The 26228-nt window shown below is 63.2% G+C and overlaps 1 protein-coding gene across 1 annotated transcript; it reads left to right on the top strand.

Annotated features, from left to right (window-relative positions):
- The first annotated feature begins 1213 nt into the window (after positions 1 to 1213).
- On the top strand, positions 1214 to 26144 carry MYO15A (myosin XVA). Its single transcript, XM_065850732.2, has 63 exons — positions 1214 to 4855; positions 5781 to 5863; positions 6082 to 6145; positions 6253 to 6362; positions 6603 to 6677; positions 6897 to 6987; positions 7450 to 7553; positions 8044 to 8107; positions 8190 to 8303; positions 8487 to 8648; positions 9121 to 9234; positions 9342 to 9400; positions 9804 to 9927; positions 10003 to 10098; positions 10175 to 10306; positions 10972 to 11097; positions 11279 to 11356; positions 11814 to 11968; positions 12053 to 12098; positions 12234 to 12358; positions 12614 to 12731; positions 12819 to 12994; positions 13065 to 13149; positions 13436 to 13489; positions 13660 to 13741; positions 13814 to 13944; positions 14649 to 14744; positions 14836 to 15071; positions 15823 to 16001; positions 16090 to 16162; positions 16328 to 16519; positions 16655 to 16749; positions 16864 to 16955; positions 17038 to 17164; positions 17330 to 17391; positions 17513 to 17576; positions 17657 to 17795; positions 18104 to 18194; positions 18297 to 18393; positions 18624 to 18745; positions 18857 to 18916; positions 19051 to 19126; positions 19817 to 19932; positions 20019 to 20137; positions 20217 to 20358; positions 20623 to 20734; positions 20909 to 20983; positions 21399 to 21604; positions 21677 to 21810; positions 21889 to 21955; positions 22106 to 22178; positions 22425 to 22498; positions 22575 to 22657; positions 22794 to 22924; positions 23034 to 23128; positions 23512 to 23589; positions 23830 to 23926; positions 24012 to 24172; positions 24261 to 24394; positions 24479 to 24612; positions 25415 to 25548; positions 25671 to 25811; positions 25902 to 26144. Exons 1-63 carry the CDS (start codon positions 1214 to 1216, stop codon positions 26001 to 26003), a joined length of 10419 nt encoding a protein of 3472 aa, XP_065706804.2. The 3' UTR covers positions 26004 to 26144.
- Positions 26145 to 26228: the final 84 nt, after the last annotated feature.

The following is a 26228-nucleotide window of genomic DNA, read 5'->3' as shown; positions in this document are numbered from 1 at the left end:
TGTCCCCTTCCAACTCACACTTTCCCGCAGTCCCAGCGCTCCTGCTGCACTCCAGAGCAGGGCCAGCTGTGGGGTTCTCCTGGTCCTAGGGGAGGTCAATGGGTTAAGTCCAGCGACTTCTGCTGGTTCTTGGGTTTCCCCAGCTGTTGCACAGCTGGATGCAGCTGCTTCTCCTCCCCTGGCTCTCCCCAAACACCCGCTGTGAGGCGGGGAGCGGGTGCTGCCCTTGCCCATGCTGGTCCCGATCTGCGCGGGGCAGCAGTTTCCCAGCGCCGCTGCTTAAACTTTGATGAACCTGCAGCCACAGGAATCCAGCCCCGGCATTAACATTTGATGTGGTCACCCCGCGCCTGGGCACGTGTGTGTGTGAACACGCCGCCGGCACCGCCGCGGGGCACATGTGTGGCACACGCCAACACCCTCACCAGCGCGTGTGGGCACGTGTGGCACCTTCCCACACACATGGTGTGCCTGGCATAGTGTGGGGGCACCCCCGGGGCTCCTCTCTGCCTGCCAGCAGCACTGCAGGATTCGATCTCTGGTGCTGGTTCCTCCGCCACGGTGCTGCCCTGGCCGGGCTCCTGGTGCCTTGGGCTCTGCAAATTCTCTCTTCTTTCTTGGTGCCGTGGTTTGGCTTTGCCGTGTCAAACAGATCCATGCGCTTCATCCTCCCTCATGCTGGCCAGAGGAAGGCAGTAATTCCCCAAGGAACTTGGAGGTGTGGGGAGGTGACAGGGTCTGGTTTTGGGGAGGTGTTGGTGCTCTGTGCTGTCCTGCTGGGGGAATGCTCCCTACTGCGAGGCCCGGCGCTCCCCTGGACCCCCCCACAGGGGCCCTTCCCCGCTCCTTCGGAAAACTCTCAGGGCTGAAGTGGCGCATCCCTTACATTATTCATGGCGCGAGCCCCGGCGGTTGGGTTACAGCCCGAGCCCGGCACCAGCCCCGTGCTGCCGAGAGCACGGGGAGGCAGGAGGCAGCTCCCGCCAGGCTGTGCCGCAACTGTCGTCCCAGCGCCATGCCAGATGGGGGGCTGCTGGCGGCCAAGGGAGCCACGCACGTGCCTCACCGAAACCAGGTGCAGGTAAATCTCTCCCCGGGGCAGGCTGCGGGGTTGGGAGCTGGACGTTGGGCCGGGAGCTGCCTTGTGCCGGCGCGGGGCATCGTCTCCCAGGGTCCTGCTGGGGTTGGAGCATGAGCATCCATCACCGCTGGGATGGCTGGCAAGAAGGGGGAGCCCAAAAAGAATGCAGAGGCCAAAGGGAAGGAGGGCAAAGGGAAAGGGAAGGATGGGAAGAAGGGCAAGAAGGAGGCGCCCAGCGAGTCAGAGGAGACCTCGGACACAGAGCTGCTGAAGGCAGAGGAGGGCGAGGAGACGGACGTGGTGGAGGAGGAGAAGGATGAAGAGGAAATGGCTGCGGAAGAGCCCAAGAAGGGGAAGGGGAAAGGGAAGGAGAAGAAGGGGGCACTCAAGGGGGTGGTGGTGAAGAAGCCGGGCCGGGGGAAAAAGGTTCAGCCGGAGACAGAGGAGGAGGGCGAGAGCGATGCTGCGCCGACCAAGAAGAACCTGAAAGGCACCTCCAAGTTGGTGATGGGGCTGGCAGCCGACAATGCCAAGAAGAAGAAAGGGGCCAAGGGCACGGAGGCCAAGGGCCAGCCCAAAGCATCCATGGAACCCACCTTGGCCGAGGAAGAGGAGGCGGCGGCAGCACCAAAGGCCCGGGCGAAGCGGAGCCTCCGCAGCACCTCCAAACTCTTCTTGGGCTTCAAGAAGTTGGGGCTGCGTCGGCCTAAGAAGGGGCAGTTCAAGAACACGTCCCGCTTCTTCTGGGGGCTGCAGAAGCACAGCACCAAGAGGAAGAAGAAGAAGAAGAACAAGGCGGTGCTCAAGTCCACCTCCAACTTCATGGTTCGCTTCAAGCGCGTGGGCAAGAAGAGAAAGGAGGCGGCCAGCAGCTCCTCACCGGCAAAGCCGTCGTTCCTGCTGCTGCGGCGGGGCGGGCAGGCGGCCGAGGACGGCGCGTCGCTCTTCCGCCGCCGCCCGGAAAGGAAATTCAAGCCGCGGGCGCAGGTGCTGAGCAAGGCGGCCGCCGCCACGGGCTGGCTGGCCAGGAAGGTGCTGTCCCGGCGCGGGCGGCTGGCGGGGGGCGGCCGGGCGGCCGACACAGCTTGGCTCTCCCGTATCGGCGCCAAGAAGCTGCCGTTCCCCGCAGAAGACGAGATCCTCAGGCACCGGGCCAACATGAAGCGGATCGGTGGTGGTGGCAGCAGCTTCTCGGCCCCTGGCGCTGCGCTGCACGGGCAGGACCGGCGCGGCAGCATCGTGCGGCGCCCGTCCCGGCGGCACTCCCAGCGTCTGCCGGCGGAACCACCGGTGCCGCGCTACGGGTGGGCCGAGGAGGATGGAGCCTACAGCCGCCGGCGTGGCTATGCCAGGGAGGAAGACGGAGCCTACGGCTCCCGCCGCAGCTACGCCAAGGAGGAGGATGGAGCTTATGGACCCCGGCATGGCCGCACAGAGGAAGCTGGAGCCTACAGTCCCTGGCACGGTTACGCAGAGGAGGAGGATGGAGCCTACAGCCCCCAGCACAGTTATGCCGAGGAGGAGGAAGGCTACATCCAACCCCCAGCCTACCCGGCGGGGTATGGCTTCGAGGACACGGTGCCGACCCCCTACACTGATTACCCTGACTACGAGACAGAGGAGTACGGCTTCTACAGGGGGTTTTGGGATGAGGGTGACAATCCAGGGCACCCCTACGGCTACACAGAGCTCGAGGACGAGGGACCATTTGGTGGCAGGTCCCCCCACACCCTTTATGATCCTTATGGCAGTGACCCAGAGTATGGCGAGGAGGGGGTGGGGCCCTTCGGCTATGGGGGAGACCCCTATGAGGACTTCGGGGAGCCCCTTGCCAGGGGGTACCACGGGGGCGAATACCCCGAGCATCGCATCCAGTACAGCGAGGGAGGGTGGGCGCCGCATGCCCAGTCCTCCTGTAACCCCTATGCCCTGGGCCTGGAGGAGATCGCTGAGGCCGAGGAGCCCGAGGAGTGGGAGGAAGAGGAGGAGGACGACGGAGAGTACCCCTTCTCCATTCTCAGCGCCTCCTCGCTCCGGGGCATGCGGGAGACGCTCTCCTCCAAGCTCTCCCTCAATAGGAAATTCAGGCTTTTCCCCAGGCCCCAGGTTAAAATTTTTGGCAGAGATCGCCTGGACGTCCCCCTCCTGCCGTCCCCACACCTGCCCACTGCCCGTGATGACGATGACTATGATGAGTACGAACCGCCATCCCTGGCACCCCCTCGTCCCATGGCATCTCCGGGGCGCCGAGTTTCGGCAGCACGGGCGTGCGGGAGCCCTTTGGGGCAATTCCTCCAGCGCTCCCTTTCGCAGCCCCCAAGCCACCCCCCTCGGGGTGCAGGGGCATTTCGGGAGCCCCGCACCCCCCAACCCTCCTACAGACGCTCCAGCCGCAGGCTGGCGGGGATGGAGAACGCTGGTTTGGGGGGCCAGGACCACCCACCACGAGCATCTCTGGCCAGGGACCCTTCCACACTGGTGGGGCCCTGGGGGCAGCCCCCTCCCCGAGAGTCAGGGGCTGTGCGGCGCCCATCAGTCCGTAACCCCTTCGCCAACCCCGGGCGCTCCTCATCACCCCCAGCCCGGCAGCCCCCCAGCAGCGTGCGGGGCGAGAGGCCGCGGTCACCCCCCCCACTCAGGTCCAGCCTTCGGAGGTTCAGCCCTGAGCCCCCCACCCCACTGCCGGCCGCCCCCTGCTCTCCAGGGCCGGGGGGGAGGCGTTTGGGGGTGCCCACGGCGGGGTCCGCGAGACCCCCGACCCCAAGGCCGTCGCGGCGGGGCAGCCCCCCCGGGTTGCCGCTCCCCCAGGCCTGGCCCCGGCTTCCTGAGCCCCCCACGAAGGCGGTGAAGCCGCTGCAGAGAAGCCCCTTCCTGGCAGCGACCCCCCGCCCCGGCAGCCGCCGCGTCAGCCCCCCCGGCCCCTCCTGGGACGAGGAGCTGCCCCCCTGGCAGGGCGCTGCGCGGGGTCTCGCCGGGGTGCCCCCCCCACCCAGCCCCGCTCCCGGCTCCCCCAAATCTTTCATCCAGCGCATCGGGCAGCCCCTTGCCGGGATGGCCCCCCGCTCCCCCTCGGCGAGACCGTCCCCAGCCCAAGCGGGGGGCCGCAGTCCCTCCCCAGCTCAGTCCCTGGCGTCACTGCTCGTGGGGAGCATGAACGCTGCCAAAGCCCCCTCGTCCTCACCGCCCATCCGCCGTCCCTCCACCCGCTCACTCTCCTCGCCCCGGCCCCCATCCCGGCGGGACAGCAGCACCCACAGGTCACCGAGCCCACCGGGGGGGCACCGGGGCTGGGCTGACGCCGCCCGCCCCATCCTCTCCTCCTCCTCACGCCGTGAGCGCAGCCCCTCACCGCAGCGTCGTGTCGCTTTCCCGTCCCCCCGCGGCCGCCCCCCCGGCTCCCCGATCACCCCCCGCCACGGAACCCGAGCCCCGGTGCCGGCGGAGCCCATCGATGGCGACGAGGCGGCCGGGGAGGAGGGTGGGGGCCGCTACGCGGTGGTGACGCCGCAGGTGCAAAGGTTGGGCTCCTTCCGACGGGCGTCCCGCATGTACAAGCAGCACTGGTCCGCGCAGCACGTCGTGCGGGTGCGGGAGATGCCCGACGCCTGGACGGCCGAGCAGGGACTCCCCCGGCAGCCCACCCGGCGCTGGGCGAGCCAGCGGGGAGCCGACATCGGCCGGTACCTGAGCCAGCGCTCGGCGGGGGGTGGCTGGAAGGACAGGCACCCCTGGGCAGACCGGTACCTGGGCTCCAAACAGCCCTGGCGAAGCAAGGTAACGGTGGTGGGGGGCTCATCGTAGGTGTCAGAGCTGGGGGGCGAGGTGGCAGCTGGGGGCACAAGGTGGCATGTGGATGTGGCTGCTGGTTCACTGGGGCATAAAGCCAGCGGTGCCAGGGGGGTTGCAGCACCCAGGGTGGGGCCAACGGGCTATGGGGGCATGGGGGTATGGTGGGGGTCCTGCTGTGGGGAGTAGGTTGGAAAGGGGGGTGGTCATCACCTGTTGTGTGTGTGTCCCCCGTGCACGGCCCCCTTGGGGACACTTGACTCTCGCGTATGGAAATGATGAGACCTGATCTGTAGCTGGGACGGGCACAGGTGACACGGTGACCTGGCGGGTGTCTGCTTTCCTGCCCGCCACCTGGCTGGCTGCCAGCGTGAACTGCTGCATGACATCCTTCTCGTGCCACCCTCCTCGTGCCACCCGCCTTGTGTCACCCTCCTCATGTCACCTCTGAGTGTGACTATGGGGAGCAGCCCCTGGCCCCACCACTCAGTCCCCACCTCAGACCCTTCCATCTCTCCCCCGGGAGATGTCACCGTGTACGGGGGTCTCTGTCACCCATCCCTTGCAGCCGCCATGGCAGTTTGGGTGAAATGTGGGGTGTTGTGATGGGGTGGGCACAGCTGCCTCTGCCTATTCTAACCTGCCCATGGCAAGTGACACCAGTGCTGTTCCTGGGACAGTCCCCAAAGATGCCTTGGTGGCCCCATGTCCCTGTTTCCGCACTGCTGCTCTCCCCTGATATGTGACACTTGTGCTGAGGCACCTGTTTGGGGGCTGTGGGACACTTGCTCGAGGTCCCTGCCAGTGCTGGCTTTGGGGTCTGGTTTGGGGTCACAGATGGTGGTTTGGAGTGGTCTGGGGACACCGGAGGGGGCCAGTGTGGCCCCGCGGTGATGGGGGGTGCTTGGTACAGATGCAGTCGCTGTGCAGCCTGCCCATCGTGCGGTACCAGGAGCCACAGGAGGAGGACGGGCTGGAGGACATGACCCAGCTGGAGTGAGTGTCCCTGTCCCCTTTGTCACTCACCATGACCCAACATCATGGGGGCCAATGCTACAACCCCGCTCTGTGCATCCCACAGCCCCCACTGCTCCCCATCCTGTCCCAACACAGGGTCTGCTCCAGTCTCCTGGGTGTGCTGGGAACACGCTTGGGGACAGCAGACACCTCCCGTCCCCCTGCCACCCCTTAACACAGCCTCTGCTCCATGCCAGGGACCTCCAGGAGGCCGCAGTGCTGAGCAACATCCGCACACGGTTCGAGCGCCAGCTCATCTACGTAAGCTTAGGGCTGTACAGTGTTTCCCAAGGCCACCATGCTCAGGGTTTTGCCAGGGGGGTCATTGCTCTCCAGGCACTCACAGCCCCAAATTTCTCTGTCCCCAGACCTACATCGGCAGCATCCTGGTGTCAGTGAACCCGTACCGGCTCCTCAACATCTACGGGACGGAGCAGGTTCTGCAGTATGAGGGCAGAGCACTGGGCGAGAACCCCCCGTGAGTACCAGGGTGTCCCCAAACACCCTGTGGGGACAGGGACACCCCCACATGCTGTCACCCACCCTTGGATCCTACAGCAACCCCTGCACTGGGTGGTCCTGGGGCTACCAGGACCCTCAGTCTCAGGGTGCTGGGCCACTGTGTCTGTGCATGGGGACACTCACGGTGCAGCGGGGGGTCCCCATGTTGGGGGGACATGGCACTGCACCCCCCCATTTCTGCTTCCAACTCCCCCAGGCACCTCTTTGCCATCGCGAACGTCGCCTACTCCAAAGTGATGGATGCCAAACACAACCAGTGTATCGTCATCAGGTGGGACACAGCTGTCCCCTACCTAGTACCCGCCCTGGGATGATCCCTAATTAGCACTGCCCTAATTACCAGTTGCAGAATGCTGCTGACAGCCTGCCTGGCCCCGGGCCCCATGGGTGCTCTGGGTTTGGTGTGCTGGGTGTGTTTGCTGTGGATGCACCCCCCTGTCCCCTGCTCAGCTGGTGACAGCCCCGGCCGTGTCCCCTCTCTGCATTTCAGCGGGGAGAGCGGCTCAGGGAAGACTGAGGCCACCAAGCTGATCCTGCGCTACCTGGCAGCCATCAGCCAGAAACGCAGCACTGCCCCGCAGGTAGGGTGCTGCCTTGGAGATGTCCCTGTGTCCCTGTCCCCTGTCCCACCTCCCTGTGCTCTCCTCCACCCCCTGCTCACGCCTCTGCCGCTCTCTCCTTGTCCCTACGCTTCCATTCGGATCACGGCAGATAGAGGTACCAGGGAGGGGGGGACACATGGGCTGGGATGGTTCAGGATTGTCGTGGCATCTCTGCTATGTCACCCCAGCTGCAGGGGGACAGTAGGGACAGGAAGATGGAGCCTGGTGCACGCACATGCTGGGGGTCCCTGCACTGTTCTGCACCCTTGTGCAACCTGGCCAGGGTGCACACCTGGAATTTGGGCACCCATGTGTGTCTGCACGAGGCAGGAGGTGGCAGGGGTGGGAGGGTGACAAGGAGGGTCACGGCACCATGGGGGCAGCCTGTGGCATGTTGGGGTGCCCAGGCTGACCCCACAGTTCCCTCTGTGACTGCGGCAGATCCTGGAGGCGACTCCCTTGCTGGAATCCTTCGGCAATGCCAAAACCGTGAGGAATGACAATTCCAGCAGGTTTGGGAAATTTGTGGAAATCTTTCTGGAGGAGTAAGTAATGCTGAGCAACACTCGTGTGTGGCTGACCCCCACCCCTGTGTGTCCCCCCGCCCTGGAGGTGCCCAACCTGGCTCCCAGCCCTGCTGCTAGGCTGTCCCTCAGCCCTGGGTGGACACATACGGGGGGACAATTTTAGGGACAAGCTTTGGTGAGGGAAAGGTGATGTCCCCTGAAGACAACGTTGGGATGCCATGCCCTGGGCTGGCACCCTGACCATTTCTGCTACCCATTCCTGTCACCACGGCTTGTCCCCACTGATCCCAATGTGGGGTGCCCCATGTCACCCTGGGGTGTGGCAGCTCCAGCCCTCGCTCAAGAGCCGGATGTGAGCACCTCTGCCTGCCCACCCGTCCCTGGTGGGGGGCACCTGGGGACTTGTAGGGACCCCCCCTGTGTGCCGGGGGCAGTGGTGGGCACGGGGGGGGCACAGCCCCTGCTCGCACCAAGGTTGCCAGCCAGGTGCCCGCTCTCGCCCCCGCAGCGGTTTGATCTGCGGTGCCATAACCTCGCAGTACCTACTGGAGAAATCCCGCGTGGTCTTCCAGGTGGGTGGCGAGGGGGTCCCCATCTCTGCCCCCTCCCGCCCCCCCTGCTGCCCCCACCCCAGCTTGGTCCTCTGCTTCCCAGGCCAAAAGCGAACGCAACTACCACATCTTCTACGAGATGCTGGCAGGGCTGCCCGCACAGCAGCGGCAGCGGTACTGCCTGCAGGGCGCCGAGACCTACTACTACCTGAACCAGGTAGCGTCTCCCCCCACTCCAGACCCCGCCACTCTGCCCACTTTTTGGGGTACTGCCCAAGCCCAGATTGCTGGCAGGTCCCTGAGTCCTGGATGGGGAGGGTGCTCAGGGCAGCGTGTTCCCCCAAACCCTGAGTGCTGCACCCCCGAAACCACTGATGGCACCGCGGGGGGGCTGTGCCAGGGGGGGAACTGTGAGATCCCCGGCAAGGATGACGCGGAGGATTTCCGTCGGTTGCTCAACACCATGGAGGTGCTGAGCTTCAGCGTGGAGGAGCAGAACAGCATCTTCCGCATCCTCTCCTCCGTCCTCCACCTGGGCAATGTCTACTTTGAAAAATACGAGGTACTCAAAGCAGAACTGAGCTGTGCTCCTTGGGTCCCATTTAGGATTAGAGAAATACCAGACTTTCTCCAGAGTAAGGTGTTTCTCTAATATCTTACTCTGTAAAAGCTGGAGAGGGACTTTTGAGAAGGGCACATAGCGATAGGATGAGGAGCGATGGATTTGAACTGAAAGAGGGGAGGTTTAGATTAGATATAAGGAAGAAATTCTTCCCTGTAAGGGTGGTGAGAGCCTGGCCCAGGCTGCCCAGAGAGGTGGTGGATGAACCATCCCTGGAGACATCCCAAGCCAGGCTGGACGGGGCTCTGAGCAACCTGAGCTGGTGAAGATGTCCCTGCTCATGGCAGGGGTGGCACTGGGGGAGCTGGGAAGGTCCCTTCAACACAAACTATGCTATGATTCTATGGTTCTGTGTGGTAGGGGGGGAGTCACCCCATCCCACCCCATCCCACCCTCTCACCGTGTCCCCCAGACCGACTGCCAGGAGGTGGCCACAGTGGTGAGTGCCACTGAGATCCGGACCGTGGCCGAGCTGCTGCAGGTGTCTCCCGAGGGGCTGCAGAAAGCCATCACCTTTAAGGTGACGGTGAGTAGGGGGGGCACAGGTAGGAAGGGGTGTCCCTGATCCCTGGGGACCGTGGCTGGTGTTGCCAAAACTCCATCACACTGTTGGTTTTGTTCATCCCCAACCAGGAAACGCTGCGGGAGAAGATTTTTACCCCCCTGACAGTCGAAAGTGCCGTGGATGCCAGGTGGATGGATGGGGGGCTGTAGTGGTGAGGGTGTCTGGGGATTCAGGGGTGTCTGGGCCCTGGGGACAGGGTGGGAAATGAGATGTTGGGCTGGGGAAAGGGATGGTTAGGTCATAAGGAAGAAATTCTTCCCTGTAAGGGTGGTGAGAGCCTGGCCCAGGTTGCCCAGAGAGGTGGTGGATGAACCATCCCTGGAGACATCCCAGGCCAGGCTGGACGGGGCTCTGAGCAACCTGAGCTGGTCAAGATGTCCCTGCTTGTGGCAGGGGGGAACTGGGGGAGCTGGGAAGGTCCCTTCAACACAAACTGTTCAATGATTCTATGTCATGCCATGCCATGGCATACCATACCATGCTGTGCCGTACCGGAGCTTCAGCGCTCTGCTCATCTCACCGCTTCCCAGGGATGCCATTGCCAAGACTCTCTACTCCCTGCTCTTCGCCTGGCTCACCGACCGCATCAACAAGCTGGTGTACCCGCGGCAGGAGGCCCTCTCCATCGCCATCCTGGACATCTACGGCTTCGAGGTGAGCAGGATCCATCCTGGCTCCATCCCCCCGGGGCTGCAGGGTCTCAGTCATTGCACCCCCTTTTTCTCGCAGGACCTCAATTTCAACAGCTTTGAGCAACTGTGCATCAACTATGCCAATGAGTACCTGCAGTTCTTCTTCAACAAGATCATCTTCCAGGAGGAGCAGGTGGGCTGGGGAGTGGTGCCGGGCTCTGCCCTGTGCCCAGCATCGCTGTGGGGCTGAGCAACTGCTGGCCCCGCAGGAGGAGTATCTGCGGGAGCAGATTGAGTGGAAGGAGATCCCCTTTAGTGACAACCAGCCCTGCATCGACCTCATCTCCCAGAAGCCCTACGGCATCCTGCGGATCCTCGACGACCAAAGCTGCTTCCCCCAGGTGAGGGGCTGCCCAAGGATGGCAGCACTAGGTGGTCACGGTCCCTGGGGTGACACTGTGGTCCTGGGCTGTCCTGGACAAGCTGAGATATTCCCCCAGCTTCCTCTGGGCTGGACAAGCCCTGAGAGGTCCCAGGTCAGTGCCACTGGAGCAGCTTCCCCCAGAGGAATTGTTTTTGTAAGAATTACTGAAAACCCCTTCTCAGCTGTCCCATAAAAGTAAGAATCACAGAATCATTTTGGTTGGAAGAGACCCCCAGGATCATAGAGTTCAACCGTTCTCCCACCCCTGGCACTGCCCCATGTCCCTGAGAACCTCATCTCCATGTCTGCTCAACCCCTCCAGGGATGGTGACTCCACCACTGCCCTGGGCAGCCTGTTCCAATGCCCCACAGCCCTTTGGGGAAGAAATTGTTCCCAAGACCCAATCTCAACCTCCTCTGGTGCAAATTGAGGCCATTTCCTCTCATCCTATCACTCCTCTCGTCCTACCACAGAAGGGTGGTTGCACCCTCTCTGACAATTGGGAAACTGAGGCACAGAGCAGCAGATGCCCATGACCACATGGCTGCTCAGAGATGACAGTGGGGTCTGGGTGGTTGTCCAGTGGTCCCTGGGGCTGTTGAGTTGTCCAAGCTGTGCCTCACCCCTCTGTCTGTCCCCAGGCCACTGACCACACATTCCTCCAGAAGTGTCACTACCACCACGGGACCAACCCCCTGTACACCAAGCCTAAGATGCCCCTGCCTGAATTCACCATCAAGCACTATGCAGGGAAGGTGACCTACCAGGTGTGCGGGGGTGGGATGCCCAGCTGGGGTTTGGAGGATTAAAGAGAAGGTTTATGCGGTTGATCCTGTCCCAGGAGGTGATGGGCAACCCAGGGGTCTGGCTGGGACCCCCCCCATCCCAGCCTGGATCTCCTTCCCCCCGCCACTGGGCTCTTCACTGTGAGGTTTTGCTTCTTATCAGGTTCACAAGTTTTTGGATAAAAACTATGACCAGGTCCGTCAGGACGTGCTGGACCTGTTCATCAGCAGCAGGACCAAGGTAGGGCCCTGCCTGGCTCTGGCTGTGCGGTGCTATGGGGATGTCAGGCACAGACACCCCCCTTCCATACACACCGCTCTTCACATCTTCAAGTGTGTGTCCCCATGGCCAGCGAACCCCAGGGGACCAGAAGCAGAGGGTTCTTCCAGCTCCACCCTGTGCCACTTCCCATGGGTTCCTCTGGGCTTTGACCCCTCCAGCACTGGCATAAATGGGCACGTGGCTTGTTCTTGTGCTTCCGCATCTCCATTCCCATCTCCATCCCCATCCCCATCTCTATCCCCATCTCCACCCCCATCATCTCCATCCCCCTCCGGGGAACCCAGCTGCAAATACAGGATCTGATTCACTCAGGAGTGGGCAAAAAGGCAGTGGCTGGGCTGTGGAGAGGAGCCAGGAGAAATGCTGCACCATCTTGGCCACCTTCCTCCTCCCTAACCCGTTCCCTCTCCCCAAGGTGGTGGCCAACCTCTTCTTTGGCCATGCCCAGGTGATGGCCCGGCAGAGGAGCCTGGTCAGGAGGAGCAGCACCAGGACGCGGCGGTACAAGGCTCCCACCGTGGCTGCCCGGTTCCAGCAGTCTCTCCTGGACCTGGTGGAAAAGATGGAGAGGTCAGGGCAGGCAGCCAGGCCATGAGGTGGCCCAGCTGGCTTTGTCCCTTGTCCCCAGTGGCCAACAAGGTCTCTCCAACACAGGTGCAACCCCTTCTTCGTGCGCTGCCTCAAACCCAACAACAAGAAGGTGAGAACCACCTGGGGCTCTCCTGCCCGCAGCACTGCTGGTGCTGCCTGCACATGGTGCTGGAGTGTGGGGGGGTGCATATTGGGCTGGGAGCTGCCTGTGCAGCCACCGAGGCTTGTCCCCATGTCCCACCAGGAGCCGGGGCTGTTCGAGGCTGATGTGGTGAGCAGCCAGCTGCGATATGCAGGGATACTGGAGACCATCCGCATTCGCAAGGAGGGCTTCCCCATCCGCATCCCCTTCCTCGTCTTCATCGACAGGTGCTTTGCGGGCTGTGGGTCCCAAAGAGGGGACACCACAAAGCTTGTGGGTGTTCTAGGGGGCAGCATTTGGCCTGAGGATCCCCCACAATGGGAGGTGGGAGCCCCCCCTTCAGCGCACAACACTGGGAGAAGCTGCTTTCCCGGGCAGGATGGTCAGCACTGCGGGGAGGGTCCGTGCCAGTGTCCTGGGGTGGTCTGTACCAGTGTCCTGCGGGGGGTCCCGCATGGTGACGGTGTTGTGGGGTCACCCAGGTACCGCTGCCTCGTTGACATGTGGTCCAACGTCATCCCCAATGGGAACAACTGCGTGGAGATGCTGAGGAACCTCTGCCCCGTCAGCCCCAGCATGTACTATGTCGGTGTCACCAAGGTACGGTCCCAAGCAGGGGATCGGCTCCAGGGATCCCAGGAGCTGGCAGCTGAGATGGGGGGCTCACGGCATCACCCCCGCTCCCAGCTCTTCCTAAAGGAGCAGCTGTACCAGGCGCTGGAGAGCAAGCGAGCCCGTGCCCATCACCTGGCCGCACTCACACTTCAGCGCTATGCTCGCACCTTCTTCATCATGAGACGATTCCGCTCCCTCCGCCGAAAGATCATCCTCCTGCAGAGCCGGGCGCGGGGCTACCTGGCCAGGTGGGGGCCCCGGGTGGGGCGGCGGGTGGGTGCTGCCAGGTGGCAGAGGGTGACGGGTGCCCTCTCGCAGGCAGCGGTACCGGCGTATGCGGCGCACGCTCATCAAGTTCAGGTCACTGGTGCACATCTACGTGAACCGCCGGCGGTATCTCAAGGTGAGGTGGGGGCTGGTACATCATGCGGGGGATCCTGGACACTCTTTCCCACCCTCCCAAGCACTCAGTGGTGGGTCTGGAGGGGGAACAGCAGCACCGCCAGACCACAAGCTCCCCTACACCCCATCCACACCACCGCCTCAATGCCCCATGGGGTATGGGCTGTGCAACTTTGGAGTGAAAGAGTGGTGATGCTGGGGGGGCGATGGCACCCCAGGGGATGTCCCACTGCCTGTGGGTCTCCCCCCATCTCGTCGGGGACTCAGGGTGGCTGCTCTGCTTGCAGAAGAAGGAGGATGCTCGCCGACGGGCAGAGGAGGAGAGGGAAAGGATGAAGCAGGTACTGGGGTTTGCGGTGCTGGGGGGAACACACACATGTGATGCACATGCAACTCGTGTCCGTGCCCTCGTCCTCGCTGTTTGCTCTCTGTGCTGCTGGCCGGGGCACCCATGGGTGCTGGGGTGGGTGACACTGTGGTGAGTGGCTGCATCCATGTGTCGTGGCGGCAGGAGCTGACAAGGAGGGAGGTGGTGGACGTCACCCACCTGGAGATCCCAGCCGAGCTGATGGGGTTGCTGGAGGCCGCTGCAGGTGAGTGGGATCCCACACCAGCTTGCTGTCCCCATCCCTGCGGCTGTGCCATAGTTGCCCACTGTGTTGCAGCCTCCCGGGAGGTGAATGCTGGCTGCGTGGTCCTGGTGCCACCGCCGCCGCTGCAGCCCGACCCCCAGCTCACCCTCCCACTCGACATCAACGACTACTCCATGGCCAAGTACGTGCGGGGCCACTTCCAGGTAAGGTGGGTGCCGTGGCCCGGCAGCGGGGAGCCTGTCCCAGCGGGCAGCCGGCTTTTGGGGAGTCCTCGGCACCCTGATCGTGGCTGAGCGGTTTAGGTTCAGGGTCCCCGTGGCGGCTCTGCCTGGCGGCTCCCCGCACCGTCCCACCGGGCTCTGCCCCGGCTTTGGCCCTGGGGGTGCCACGGGGTCCGACAGGGGCCGGCTCTGGGATGGCCGCGGTGCTGTGGGGAGCCAGCCAGGGCCTTCTTCCCTCCCCGTGGGTTCCTGTCATCTCCAGAACCCGGGGGGACCCCGCTGAGGTTATCGGAGAGAGACCCGCCGAGCCCTCCTGGACGCCCGACGCGGGGCGGATCTGGAAACACTGGGGCGGGAGACCAGGTCGCTTTGTTCTCGAGACCCCAGCCCCACCCCTGGTCACTTTGTCCCCTTCCTCCTCCTCGCCCCCTGTTTTTGCCACGTATTTCCCCAAATGACAGCGCCGGGGCTGGGTCCTGCTCTCAGCCTCACGGAGGTGTCGGCATCTCCGGTGCTGCCAGCACAGCCTGAGCCCGTCCCTGTTTCCATCCTGCCCCCCAGCCCCTTCACAGCCCCACAGTCCCCATCCAGCATCAACCCCATGCTCAGCACTGTTGGACCAGCCCCCCCATGGCCTGGGGCTGTCCCCAGTGCCCGGGTAGCCACGGGTGCGGGTGTCACTGCAGGAGCCGGCGTTCGGGATGCTGACGGCCCCGCTGGCAGCCCCGCTCACCCGTCTGGATGAAGAGCTGTGCCACGAGGCGCTCAGCATCTTCCAGCTGGTAGGTGGGACAATGCAGGACCTGCTACCATAGTCCCCTGCCTGTTCTCTGCACGGGGATGGAGGGAAGGACCTCGCTGTTCCCATGGCAGATCCTGCGGTTCATGGGGGACCCAAGGCTGGGTGGCTCACAGGAGACCCTCTTTGGCAACTACATCGTGCAGAAGGGGCTGTCGGCGCCGGGGCTGCGGGACGAGCTCCTGGCACAAGCCGCCAACCAGGTCTGGCGGAACACCAACGTCAACAACGAGGAGCGGGGCTGGCTGCTGCTGGCCGCCTGCCTCAGCGCTTTCCCCCCCTCCACCGCCTTCGACAAGTACCTGCTCAAGTGAGTCACGGCTGGGGATGGGAACAGGGATCAGGTTGGCTGGGACCCTTGCAGGCAGCCTGGCACACGTGCCTGGGGACATTCTTATGGGGAGCGGCTGAGAGACCTGGGGGGTTCAGCTGGAGAACAGGAGCTGAGGGGAGACCTCCTGATCTCTGAACTGCCTGAAAGGAGCTTGGAGCCATGGGGGTCGGGCTCTGCTCCCCAGGAACAAGCACCAGGAGCAGAGGAAATGGCCTCAAGTTGCGCCAGGGGAGGTAGAGGTTGGATCTGGTGAACAATTTCTTCCCCAAAGGGCTGTGGGGCATTGGAACAGGCTGCCCAGGGCAGTGGTGGAGTCACCATCCCTGGAGGGGCTGAACAGACGCGGAGATGAGGTTCTTAGGGACATGGGGCAGTGCCAGGGGTGGGGTAATGGTTGGACTTGAAAAACTTGGGGTCTATTCCTACCGAAGTGACTCTATGATTCTATTGCTGGGTCCCTCCAGGGTCTCCAGGGCCAGCCTGGCACATGTGCCCAGGGCTTATGCCCAGGTCTCTCCAAGGACAGAATTATAGAATCATGTTAATAGAATCATTTTGGTTGGAAAAGATCTCTAGGATCATCAAGTCCAACAGTTAACCTAATACTGGCAGTAGCTCATGTCCTGAGAAACCTTGTCTAAGATGCTCTTAGTCCCTCTGTGGTCCCTGTCACACGTGCCCAGGGATGCTGCCTGGGTTCCTCCTGCAGCATCTCCCTTCCCCGCAGGTTTGTCTCTGATTACGCCTTTGCTGGCTACAAGCCGGTGTGCCAGCGCAAGCTGATGCACGCCATGGCACGGTCACAGCTGGGTGCCGCGGCCGCCCGCACCTTCCCCCCGTCACTGCTGGAGTGGACGGCGAACCGGCAGCAAGCCAGCATGGCGCTGGACCTGCACTGCTTCAACGGTGCGGGGCTGGGGAGGGTCAGTCCCTTGGCCACCCTGTCACTGTTACGTACAAGATGGTGACCTGCTCACCGCCCCTCCCTCCCCAGGTGACCAGTTCTCCTGCCCCGTCCACTCCTGGAGCACAGGCGAGGACCTGGCAGGGGATGTCCTGAAGCACAGGTACGCACCAGCTTGGCACCCACACACCCAGGCACAGCATCACCCCAGGGACATTTCGGGTGACTCTGGGAGCTGGGATGTCCAGCTCATGGGTAGGGTGTCCCTGCAGAGCCGGGACGCTGCTGGCAGCCCATGCTTGTCCCCAGCGTGTCCCGCTGTTGGCAGGGGGCTGGCTAAGGGCTGGCGTGGCTGGTCCGTGGCCATGAAGACGGGTGCACAGTGGGCCGAGCTGGCCGGTCATGACTATGTCCTGGACCTCGTCTCTGACCTCGAGCTGCTCCGGGGCTTTCCCAAGCAGAAGTCCTGCTTCCTTGTCGCATGGGAGGGGACCGAGAGCCGCAGCCGGGACAGCCGGGCGTAGGTAGCTGGGCAGGGATGTGTCCCCTGCCGTGGGGCTGCTGGGGGAAATACTGGCAGAGGTGTGGGTTGGGGTCCTGGGTGGGGGCCTGGCACCCAGCGGGTGCAGGATGAGCACATTCTCCTTCTCTGCAGGGTGCTGGGACATGGCTTGGATTTGGATGAAGTGCCTCCTCCCCCAGCTGTGAAAGCCCCCACACTGCCGTCCACGGAGACATACCTCACTCATGGTAGGACACCTGGACCCTGTAGCTTCTGGGGGGCTGTGAACCCTGACATGATGGTGAGCCCTGCCATGCTTGTGACATCCTGCTGCTACCCGCTCATCCCTCCTTGTCCCCCAGCAGACGGGGACTTTGGGGAGCCGCGCGGCCAGAGGGGTCTGGACCGGTACCTGGACAGCCTCTTCGACCCTGTGCTCTCTTATGGCAATGGGGTGAGAGGGGTGTCCCTGAGGCAGCCCTGCATTTTGGGGATGCAGATGGTTTGGCTTCCATCTGCTGACACGTGTGCTCCAGGAGCTGGAGAAGCCGGTTGCCGTCACGCAGAGAATGAAGGGAGGAGGCGGCACAGGAGGAGGGGATAATGGTGGTGATGCTGAGCAGACCGGACCCCCCAAGCCCACAGAATCGCATCAGCCAAGGGGTAAGCGCCCCGATTGCTCCTGCATCCTGACCCAGCTCCCTGCCTCAGTTTCCCCACCTGACCCCATGTCCCTTGTGTGGGGGACACCCCTGCACCCAGCACCCCACAGCCCCAGGACAGGGCTGCAGGACACACTGACTGAGCTCTACCCCTTTGCCATCGCAGATGCAGAGCCAGCCCCGTCCCCGCCGCACCAGGCAGATGCCAATCAGCCGCCTGGGCCCCCGGTCAGTGGGACAGACTGGGGGGGTGGAATTGAGCTCTGTGGGGCAGCTCTCCTGAGCTGCTGCCCAGGGATGGGGGCAGCTGGTGGGATGCCAGGTGCTCATGGCATAGTGTCCCTTGCAGGGCAGAGCAGCAGAGGGGACCCCCGCCCGCGCCCCCCAGCCACGACCCTACACGCAGAAAGCTGGTAAGGGGTCCCGGTGTGATGGGGCAGCAATGGGGAGGACGATGCTCGCCCCCCCCTGAGCCGTGTACTTGGCCTCACAGCACCCGTGGGCCGGCGGTGGCCGGGGGAGCTGGTGCAGAATTCCCGGCTCAACTCGGAGCACTTCCCGCGGCCCACGCACGACATCCGCAACATCATCCGGCAGTGCCAGCTGGCCCCACGTGGCTCCCAGCCCCCCAGGTACACCCTGGCCCCCACCAAGCTGTGGGCTTCTCCTGCCTGTGGGGGTGTGTGCCGGCCATGATGCTGGTGTGCAGGTGATGCTGGGATGCAGGTGATGCTGGAGATGCAGATGATGCCAGGGTGCAGGTGATGCTGAGTATAGATGATGCTGGGGGTGAAAGCGATGCTGGGCTGCAGTTTATTCTGGGCTGCAGGTGATGCCAGGTGCAGGCAATGCTGGGGTGCAGGTGGTTCTGGGGATGCAGGTGGTTCTTGGGGTGCAGGTGATGCCGGGATGCAGGCAATGTGGGGTGCTGTCTCTGCAGCAAGCTCTTTGGGAAGAAGCTGGACCCCCATGAGGAAGCCATGCAGATCCTGAAGGAGCAGCTCTCAGCAGCCCGAGTGCCGGTAGCTGCGGTAGGGATGTGGCCACCCCCATGTCCCTTGTGCCCCACCATGGCTGCCATGCTGGGCTGGGGGAGCCGCCAGCCCTGGCTGCAGCCCCGCTCTGCCTCATAGGGGCCCAAGGAGACGGTGGCCACGGTGAGGCCGGTCACCAGCAGCAGGTACCAGCTGCGAGCACCAACAGGACGTCCAGTGGCCACTCGGCCCCCAGGTATCACAGGGCTATGATGTGGTGGGGTCACAGCGGAGTGGGGCACCTCATCCTCCCTGCCGGCACTGGGTGAAGCCTGATGGCACAGGTCCAGCTCTACAGCATCCTCATGGGATAACTGCTGTGCTTACTGCCCCACAGCTGGCCTCTGTGCCTGAGTTTCCCCAGTTGGAGAGGGAATCTTGGTTGTCCCCCATCAGAGACATTCAGGGCTTTCTGTCCCTTCACAGTCTCTGTCTCACGGGAGCTCCCAGCCGAGGGGCAGCAGGTCCAGACCCAGCTGCACCGGAGCTGCAGCGAGGATTTCTACACCTACCACAATGTGCCCTGGAAAATATACATCCGCAAGGAGGTGGAGGGGCTGGGGGGGACTCTGGAGCCAGGCTGGTGTGGGGATAAAGGGGGCTTTTTACCAAGCCCAAAGCCCTGCAGAGTAACACCACATGGGTCTCCCTCCTGGCAGGTTTTCTACCCCAAGGACAGCATCAACAACCCGCTGGTGCTCGATCTCATCTTCCGGCAGGTGAGGCGCACGTCTGGCCCCGAAGTCACCCAGGGGTCCCCCGGGAGCTGGGGTATCCCCTCACCTCGGCTGGGGGTGGGCCGTGCACATTGCTCCCCCGACACGGCCCCGCTGCTCCTCACCCCCTTCCCCAGATCTTCAATGACACGCTCTCCAACACCTGCCTCCGGATCAGCCAGGAGGAGCGGCTCCGCTTGAAATCCCTCTTCGGTAACACTCACACCCCTGCGTCCTGCTGCTCCGGGCTGGGGGTCCCACCTGGGGGTCCAAACCTAGTGGGTCACACCCAGCCGCTCTGGTGCCGGTCCTCATGTCCTGATCATCTCCAAGTCACAACCAGCTCCCCTTAAAGTTGGGGTAATTTTGCCTTCAAATGCAATGCGTCCCTGGTGACTTAGTTCTCCACAAAGTCATGAGTTGTGTCAAGTCTCAGCCCAGCTTGCTGCCTCAGGGTGTCCCCTGGGGGTACACCTGTCTTGCCATCACAGTGCTGCCAGGCTGGGGAAGGGGCTGAGCATGGAATCACAGAATCATTTCAGTTGGAAAAGACCCTCAAGATCATTGAGTCCAACCGTTAACCCACCCCTGGCACTGCCCCATGTCCTGAGAACCTCATCTCTGCGTCTGTCCAACCCTCCAGGGATGGTGACTCCAGCACTGCCCTGGGCAGCCTGTTCCAATGCCCCACAGCCCTTTGGGGAAGAAATTGTTCCCCAGATCCAACCTCAGCCTCCCCTGGTGCAACTTGAGGCCATTTCCTCTGGTCCTGGCGCTTGTTTCTTGGGAGCAGAGCCCGACCCCCCCTGGCTCCAAGCTCCTTTCCTGCTCTCACCTTGAACCCTGTGTCCAGATCCTCCCCAGGGATGGGGGGACCCTCACTGGGGGTGTTTCTCCCCGCAGCGGAAAACAAGCTGGACTCTTTCAGCCCCGTGGCCACTGAAAGCGTCAAGAGGGAGATCATTGCTGCTGCCCGGGATGGCTGTGAGGTTTATTTTTCCCGTCTCTTCCCCGCCACGGTGAGGGTCCAGCCATGGGGGTGTGGGTGTTGGGGTGGGTCACCACAGCCCCGTGCCCCCAGCTGAGGCATCGTCCTTGCCCACAGGGCAGTGTGGGGACGGGTGTGCAGATCCTGGCTGTGTCCCATGCTGGTGTCAAGCTGCTGCGACTGGTGAAGGGCACCAATGTCCCCGGGGAGCAGCTGCGGGTGCTGCGGGCGTACAGGTGAGGGCGAGAAGCCCAGAGGGGTCAAGGTGGGGGCTGTGGGTGCCAGATGTTTCAGCCTCCCCTCATCCTGCCTCAGCTACACCGACGTGCTGTTCGTCACCACCCCGTCCAGGAACATGCTGGAGTTCAACTTGCGCAGTGAGAAGCTGATTCTGTTCTCCCCCAAAGCCCCCCAGGTCAAGGCCATGGTCGACCACTTCATCACAGAGCTCAGGAAGGTGGGGGGTGCCCCAGGGCTCCAGGGTGGCTGATGAAGTGTTCTGGGGGCCAGGATCCACCTGTGTGCCCACATTTGGGGGGCTGGGGTGGGCAGCAAAGGGCACCCTGCAAATGGGACTGTGCCTGGGGCTGAGGGGTGGCACCCCAGGGTGGTTCTGTGGCTGTGGGTGCTTGAAGCCCCTGTGCTGGGTGGGACATAGATGTGCATGGAGGCACGTGGGTGTGCACGCGTGCCTGGGCTGTGCCAGCCCCCCCGTGCCCAGGACTCCCAGTATGTGGTGGCCGTGAGGAACTACAGCCCGGAGGATGGGGACAAGCTCAGCTTCCACAAAGGGGACATCATCCATTTGCAGCCACTGGAGCACCCCGAGAGAGGTGAGTGGCCCCCATGGCCCCCCATGGCCCCCAGCTTTGCTGCTCTGCTATGTGCCAAACACCCTCGACATGGGGCACAGAGATAGGAGGACTGATGGCCTCAGTGGCCCCGGAGGTGACTGTGCCCTGGCCTCATGACACCCCATGTCCCCGCGATGCCCTGTGTCACCACAGACCACTACTACGGCTGCGTGGTCCGCAAGAAGGTGATGTACCTGGAGGAGCTGAAGACGGGCACTCAGGATTTTGGTGGGTGACTCCGCAGTGCCACGCTGTCTCCCTGCACATCCCCGGTGTGTGTACAACTGCCCTGAGCCATGTCCTCTCCTGGGGCTGGGGCACGGGGCAGGACCCTGCCTCTGTCACCCACTCGCAGCATCATTTGGGCTCTTTTTGGCAGCAACCTGATGCAGGGGGCTGCTCCCCTGTGGTTTCTACCCCAAGTGGCACCAGATGCTGCCCCATGTCCCTGCCAGCAATGTGCTTTGTGGCCTCTGGTCCTTGATCAATGCCAAACTGCAACCGTTTCCACGTAAAACTGCAGTGTGATCCCCTGGAAAGGGCTTGGGGTGCAGGGGGCAGGAGGGAGCGAGCAGAGGCTTTTCTGGGGGGTCACCCCCAGGGCTGCCAACCCAGGGCCATCCCCACTGTCTCCCTGGCGCAGGGTGGAAGTTTGGGGCCATACATGGCAGGTCAGGGCTCTTTCCCGCCGAGTATGTCCAGCCCGTCGCAGCCCCTGACTTCGTCCATTTGCCAGCGGAGAGGAAAGAGGAGCCCAGGGACAAGCAGGGCAAGGTGGCAGCTTCAGCCGCCGTGGCCGTGGCTGTGGCATCCACCGCTGTGGCCCAGGAGCTGGATCGGAAAACCGAGGTGGGTGCTGGCCCTGGGGATGTCGCCGGTGTGGTGGTGGCTGTGCCCGGCACCCCCTAACTTGCTCCGCAGGTGTGTCCCTCCAGCACCACTGTCGAAGAGGGCCTGGAGGGAGACAGTGGTGAGCAACTTGGGGACAACGTGGGGACGTGCCCCATGCTGGCCTTCGCCCGGCGGTATTTCCGTGCAGCACGGCACGGGACCATGTGAGTGCCCAGTGGTGGGATGGGGATGCCCCATGGTGGGGACACCTGTGTGCACCTGCTCCTTTGTCCCTCTCCCAGGGACTCTGGTGGGACCAAGGCCAAGAGGGATGTGCCTGATGTGCTGGAGATGCTGATGTTCACCAAGGTGTGGGGAAGCAGAGTGTATTGGGGTGTTCCTGCTGTCACCCGTGGGTCCCTCCGAGATCCTGGCATGCTCAGCATCTCCCCAAATGCCACCCCAACCCCTATCCCACCCCTCTGGCTGTCCCTGGGGGCTGACACTCTGCCCCCTCAGACCCCCATCCAGGAGTCACTCATTGAATTTGTGGATGGCGGCACCAGCAAACTGGCCACCGAGGCTTTCCAAGGTACGTGGGGGACACAAGTGCCCCATCCTCCTGCTCCATGGCCACCGCCAGCCCCATCCTCAGAGGAGGGTGGGGACAGGACCAGGATGGGCAGATGGGGTGGCCTGGGGGGGCTGTAGCTCCTCCAGCCCCTCTGCCCCCTGCGTTATGGCTTGGGAGCCCAGGATGTTGCCCCCACCCAGGGGAGTGTGTCCCCAGGGAGGGGACAGAGTGAGCTGTGTCACTGTGTGGCTTTGTCATCCCCAGCTGTGATGAAGTTCATGGGCGACCACCCTCTGCGGGGGCAGACGGAGCTGGACGCCGTCAGCACCATCCTCAAGGTAAATCCCCCGCCGGGGTGGCAAGTCCTGGGGGTCTCCTGGTGGCAGCCAGTTGACAGCCCTGCCTGTTCCCCAGCTGTGCGCGGAGCACGAGGTCCTGCGGGATGAGGTGTACTGCCAGATCATCAAGCAGGTCACCAACAACACCAGCTCCAAGCCGTGAGTCCCTGCACCCTGAGGACCCCCACCCTCGCAGGGCGGTTTTGCTGCTCCCCGGGGTGGTGGGTGCCACGGCAGCTGCTGGGGACACCCTCGCCCTCTCCGGAGGGCTCAGCCCCAGCTCTGCCAACCCCAGGGACAGCTGCCAGAAGGGCTGGAGGTTGCTCTACATCCTCGCTGCGTACTACAAGTGCTCCGAGGTGCTCCGGCCCTTCCTCCTGGCTTTTCTCCAGGATGTCAGCAGCCGCCCGGAGCTGCTGTACCAGGGTAGGAGCTGGACATGCCCCAGGGTGCTGGGGAAGGACACCCAGGAGTGTCACAGGGCTCTGGAGATGTGGCTCAGCCCTGTCCTCACCCTGGTCCCTGTCCTCACCAGGTATCGCCAAAGCCTGTGAGCAAAACCTGCGGAAAACCCTGCAGTTTGGCGGTCGCAGCCTCTTCCCCAGCAGCATGGAGCTCAAGGCCATGGTGGTGAGACTGGGTGCCCGTGGGGTGTGGAATGGGGTTGATGCCAGGTTGAGATCCCACCCAAGGGTTCGAGGTCCCCCCATGGACTTGGGATCACCACAGATACTGCTGAGCTGTTGGCCCCTTGCTGGTGCAGGGAGCCCAGTCCTTTGTGTGGCTGCTCTCCCAGGGCAGCACTTTCGGGGTGCCTTGAGCTCTCAGGGGTCCGCAGCTATGTGCACATGGGGTGGGGGGCACGATGACTCACCCTGGCAGGGTGGGCAAGTTACAGGATGATCCCCATGGGAGGGTCCCTGCGGGGTAGCTTGGGAATTGGGGTGTCCTTTGGGGTCTTGCTGTGTGAATGGCCCCCCTGCACCCCAATGTGTGTCAACCCCCACACACAGGCTGGACGCAGCGCCAAGCGACAGCTCTTCCTTCTGCCCGGTGGCATCGAGAGGCATCTCAAGATCAAGACATGCTCGGTGAGTTGGAGGGGGCAAGCGGCTCGGTGACCCCCAGCTGCAGTGACCCCCCAGTTGTGGGCACCTCAAGTGTGCAGATGTTGTGGGGGCTGCACCCCTCAGGTGTCCCCAAGCTGGGGGACTTGGTTCTCTGGGAAAGGGAGATTCCTTCCCTGGAGAACTGTATGGGGTGACCTGCTGGTGGCCGCGAGTGTGGCAGGGTGAGGTGACAGTGTCCCAGACGCCTCTCCCCGTGCCCAGGTGGCTCTGGACGTGATCGAGGAGCTGTGCTGTGAGATGGGGCTGCAGCACTCAGAGGCTTTCGACGAATACATCCTCTTTGTGGTGACCGACAGAGGTGAGGGGCTGGTGGTGACAGGGTGGTGGTGCCCCCGGCGGATGCCACGTGTGGTGGCCACACTCAGGCTCCCGGGGTGGCACAGGGCAGAGCGTGCGGCCGCTGACCCGCCGGGAATACGTGCTGGATGTGGCTGCCGAGACAGAGCTCCGGGACACCAGCTACACCTTCTGGTGCCGCCGCGTGGTCTGGAGCCAACCCCTCAAGTTCGACAACGAGCTCTATGTCACCGTCCACTACAACCAGGTCAGGACACCCCTGGGGCCACCTCCCTGTCCCCTCCACTCATCCCATGTCCCCGAGTCGTGTTCCTGTGCTCTGTCCCTCTCCCCAGGTGCTCCCTGACTACCTCAAGGGACTGTTCACTGTCCTGCCACCCGCCAGGCCAGGAGAGCAGCACTTCCCGCACGTGGCCAAGCTGGCCGCCCTCCAGCACCGAGCCAAGGACCGTCACCACGTCCCCACCATGTATGCCCAGGGCAGGGGTCTGGGGGGGTACACGTGTGCGGGACCCACTGGAGGACGCTGTCCTTGACCTCTGTGTCCCTGCAGGCGGGAGGTCCAGGACTACATCCCCCCACAGCTCTTCCGCCTGCTGAAGGCTCAGTCCTGGCTGCACATGGTGACCCCGCATGTGCAGCAGGTGCAGGCGCTCAGTGCCCACCAGGCACGGGCGCAGTTCCTGGGTGAGTGGGGACCGCATAGGGACCATGAGGTGACGGTAACGGGGGGGGGGGGTGATGCTAACGGGATGTAATGCTAACGAGGGCACAATGCTAATGAGGTTGCAATGCTGCTGGGGGTGGGATGCTGATTGTGTTCTCTTAACAAGGGTACAATGCTAATGAGGATGCAATGCTAATGAGGATGCAATGCTGCTGGAGATGCAATGGAATGTAATGCTAACAAGGGCACAATGCTAATCAGGTTGCAATGTTTCTGGGGGTGGGATGCTGATTGTGTCCTCCTAACAAGAGTACAATGCTAATGAGGATGCAATGCTAATGATGATGCAATGCTGCTGGAGATGCAATACTGATTGTGTCCTCTTAATGAGGGCACAATGCTAATGAGGATGCAATGCCAATGGGGGTACAATGTTGCTGGGGACATGATGCTGCTGGGGATGCCATTTTGATGAGATGCTGTTGGTGGCTCCTCCATGGGGTCTGGGACAGACAGACATACACTGGCCATGTGTGGGGCCTGGGGTGCTCTGGGGCCAGCAGGATGCTGCATGTGGGGGGCAGGATCGCAGTGACAGCACAGGCTGTCCCCAGGCCACCTGCTTTCCCGGCTGCAATGGGTCCCTTGGCTGCTCCTGGGTCCTGCTCCTGGTCCAGAGCCTAAAGTGGTGCAAGGCCCTGGGAGCCAACCCAGCTCCTGGAGGCATGGGGCTGGCTGGGACCCTTGGCAGAGCCCTTGAGGTGCCAGCCCAGGTGGGAAGGGATGGCAGCGGGTGCTGAGTCCCTGTCCTCTGCCCTGCAGGGCTGCTGAGCGCCTACCCCATGTTCGGCTCATCCTTCTTCTACATCCAGAGCTGTAGCAACAACGCCATCATCTCGCCCTGCATCCTGGCCGTCAACCAGAACGGCCTCAACTTCCTCAGCAAGGAAACCCATGTAGGTGGGGGGCTTAGGGGGGACAGGGAACCCCTGTTCTTGCCTCCCGCTCCCCCTCTGGTCCTCAGCCCCCTCGGTGGGGTTGCCAGGGCGCATGAGCCACCTTCCTGCCCCTCCCCCAGGAGCCCATGGCCAAGTTCTCGCTGAAGGAGATCCAGTCAACGCGGACGCAGCGGCCGGCGGCCGGATCCAGCTCCCCCTACGTGGAGATCACGCTGGGAGAGCTCCTGGCTCAGGGCATCACCCAGCTGCAGCTGGAGCAGGTGGGGGACGCTCTGGGGATGTCCCGGGGGGGACCCTGCTGGGTGTCCCACACTGGTGGCACGGCCACCCACGGCGTGACCCCTCAGCAGGGCCTGGAGCTGTGCCGCGTGGTGGCCGCGCACATGGAGATGCTGTTGGGCGCCCGGGAGAAGAGGCTGACGCTGCCGCCCAGCGAGATCACCCTGCTCTGAGCCCCCCAGCCCCGCCGCGGGGGACACGGGGCGCAGCGACCCCGGGTGTCCCCAACCCGGCTGGTGGCCGCTGTCTCTTCCGTGCTGCTGGCGCCTTGCTGTCGTTCTCGGGGCTTACACACGCTCGTCAGCCCGGCCCGACTCGGTGTCCGTGGTTTTGTGCTGCGCTCGTTGCTGGGAGGATGTTTCTGCATCCCGTGCCTCAGTGTCCCCGTGTCCCCATGC

Source organism: Patagioenas fasciata, chromosome 15 (assembly GCF_037038585.1).
Source record: "Patagioenas fasciata isolate bPatFas1 chromosome 15, bPatFas1.hap1, whole genome shotgun sequence".
NCBI lineage: Eukaryota > Metazoa > Chordata > Aves > Columbiformes > Columbidae > Patagioenas > Patagioenas fasciata.
The sequence above is the reverse complement of the archived record's forward strand: the minus strand, read 5'-3'. Positions and strand labels throughout refer to the sequence as shown.

Excerpts from the sequence above, each read along its gene's own strand:
- MYO15A (XM_065850732.2), top strand. The coding sequence starts at position 1,214 with ATGGCTGGCAAGAAGGGGGAGCCCAAAAAGAATGCAGAGGCCAAAGGG. Across the intron at positions 19,127-19,816 it reads CCGCTTGAAATCCCTCTTCG|CGGAAAACAAGCTGGACTCT; the intron begins GTAACACTCACA and ends TTCTCCCCGCAG. Across the intron at positions 23,129-23,511 it reads TGGAGCTCAAGGCCATGGTG|GCTGGACGCAGCGCCAAGCG; the intron begins GTGAGACTGGGT and ends CCCCACACACAG.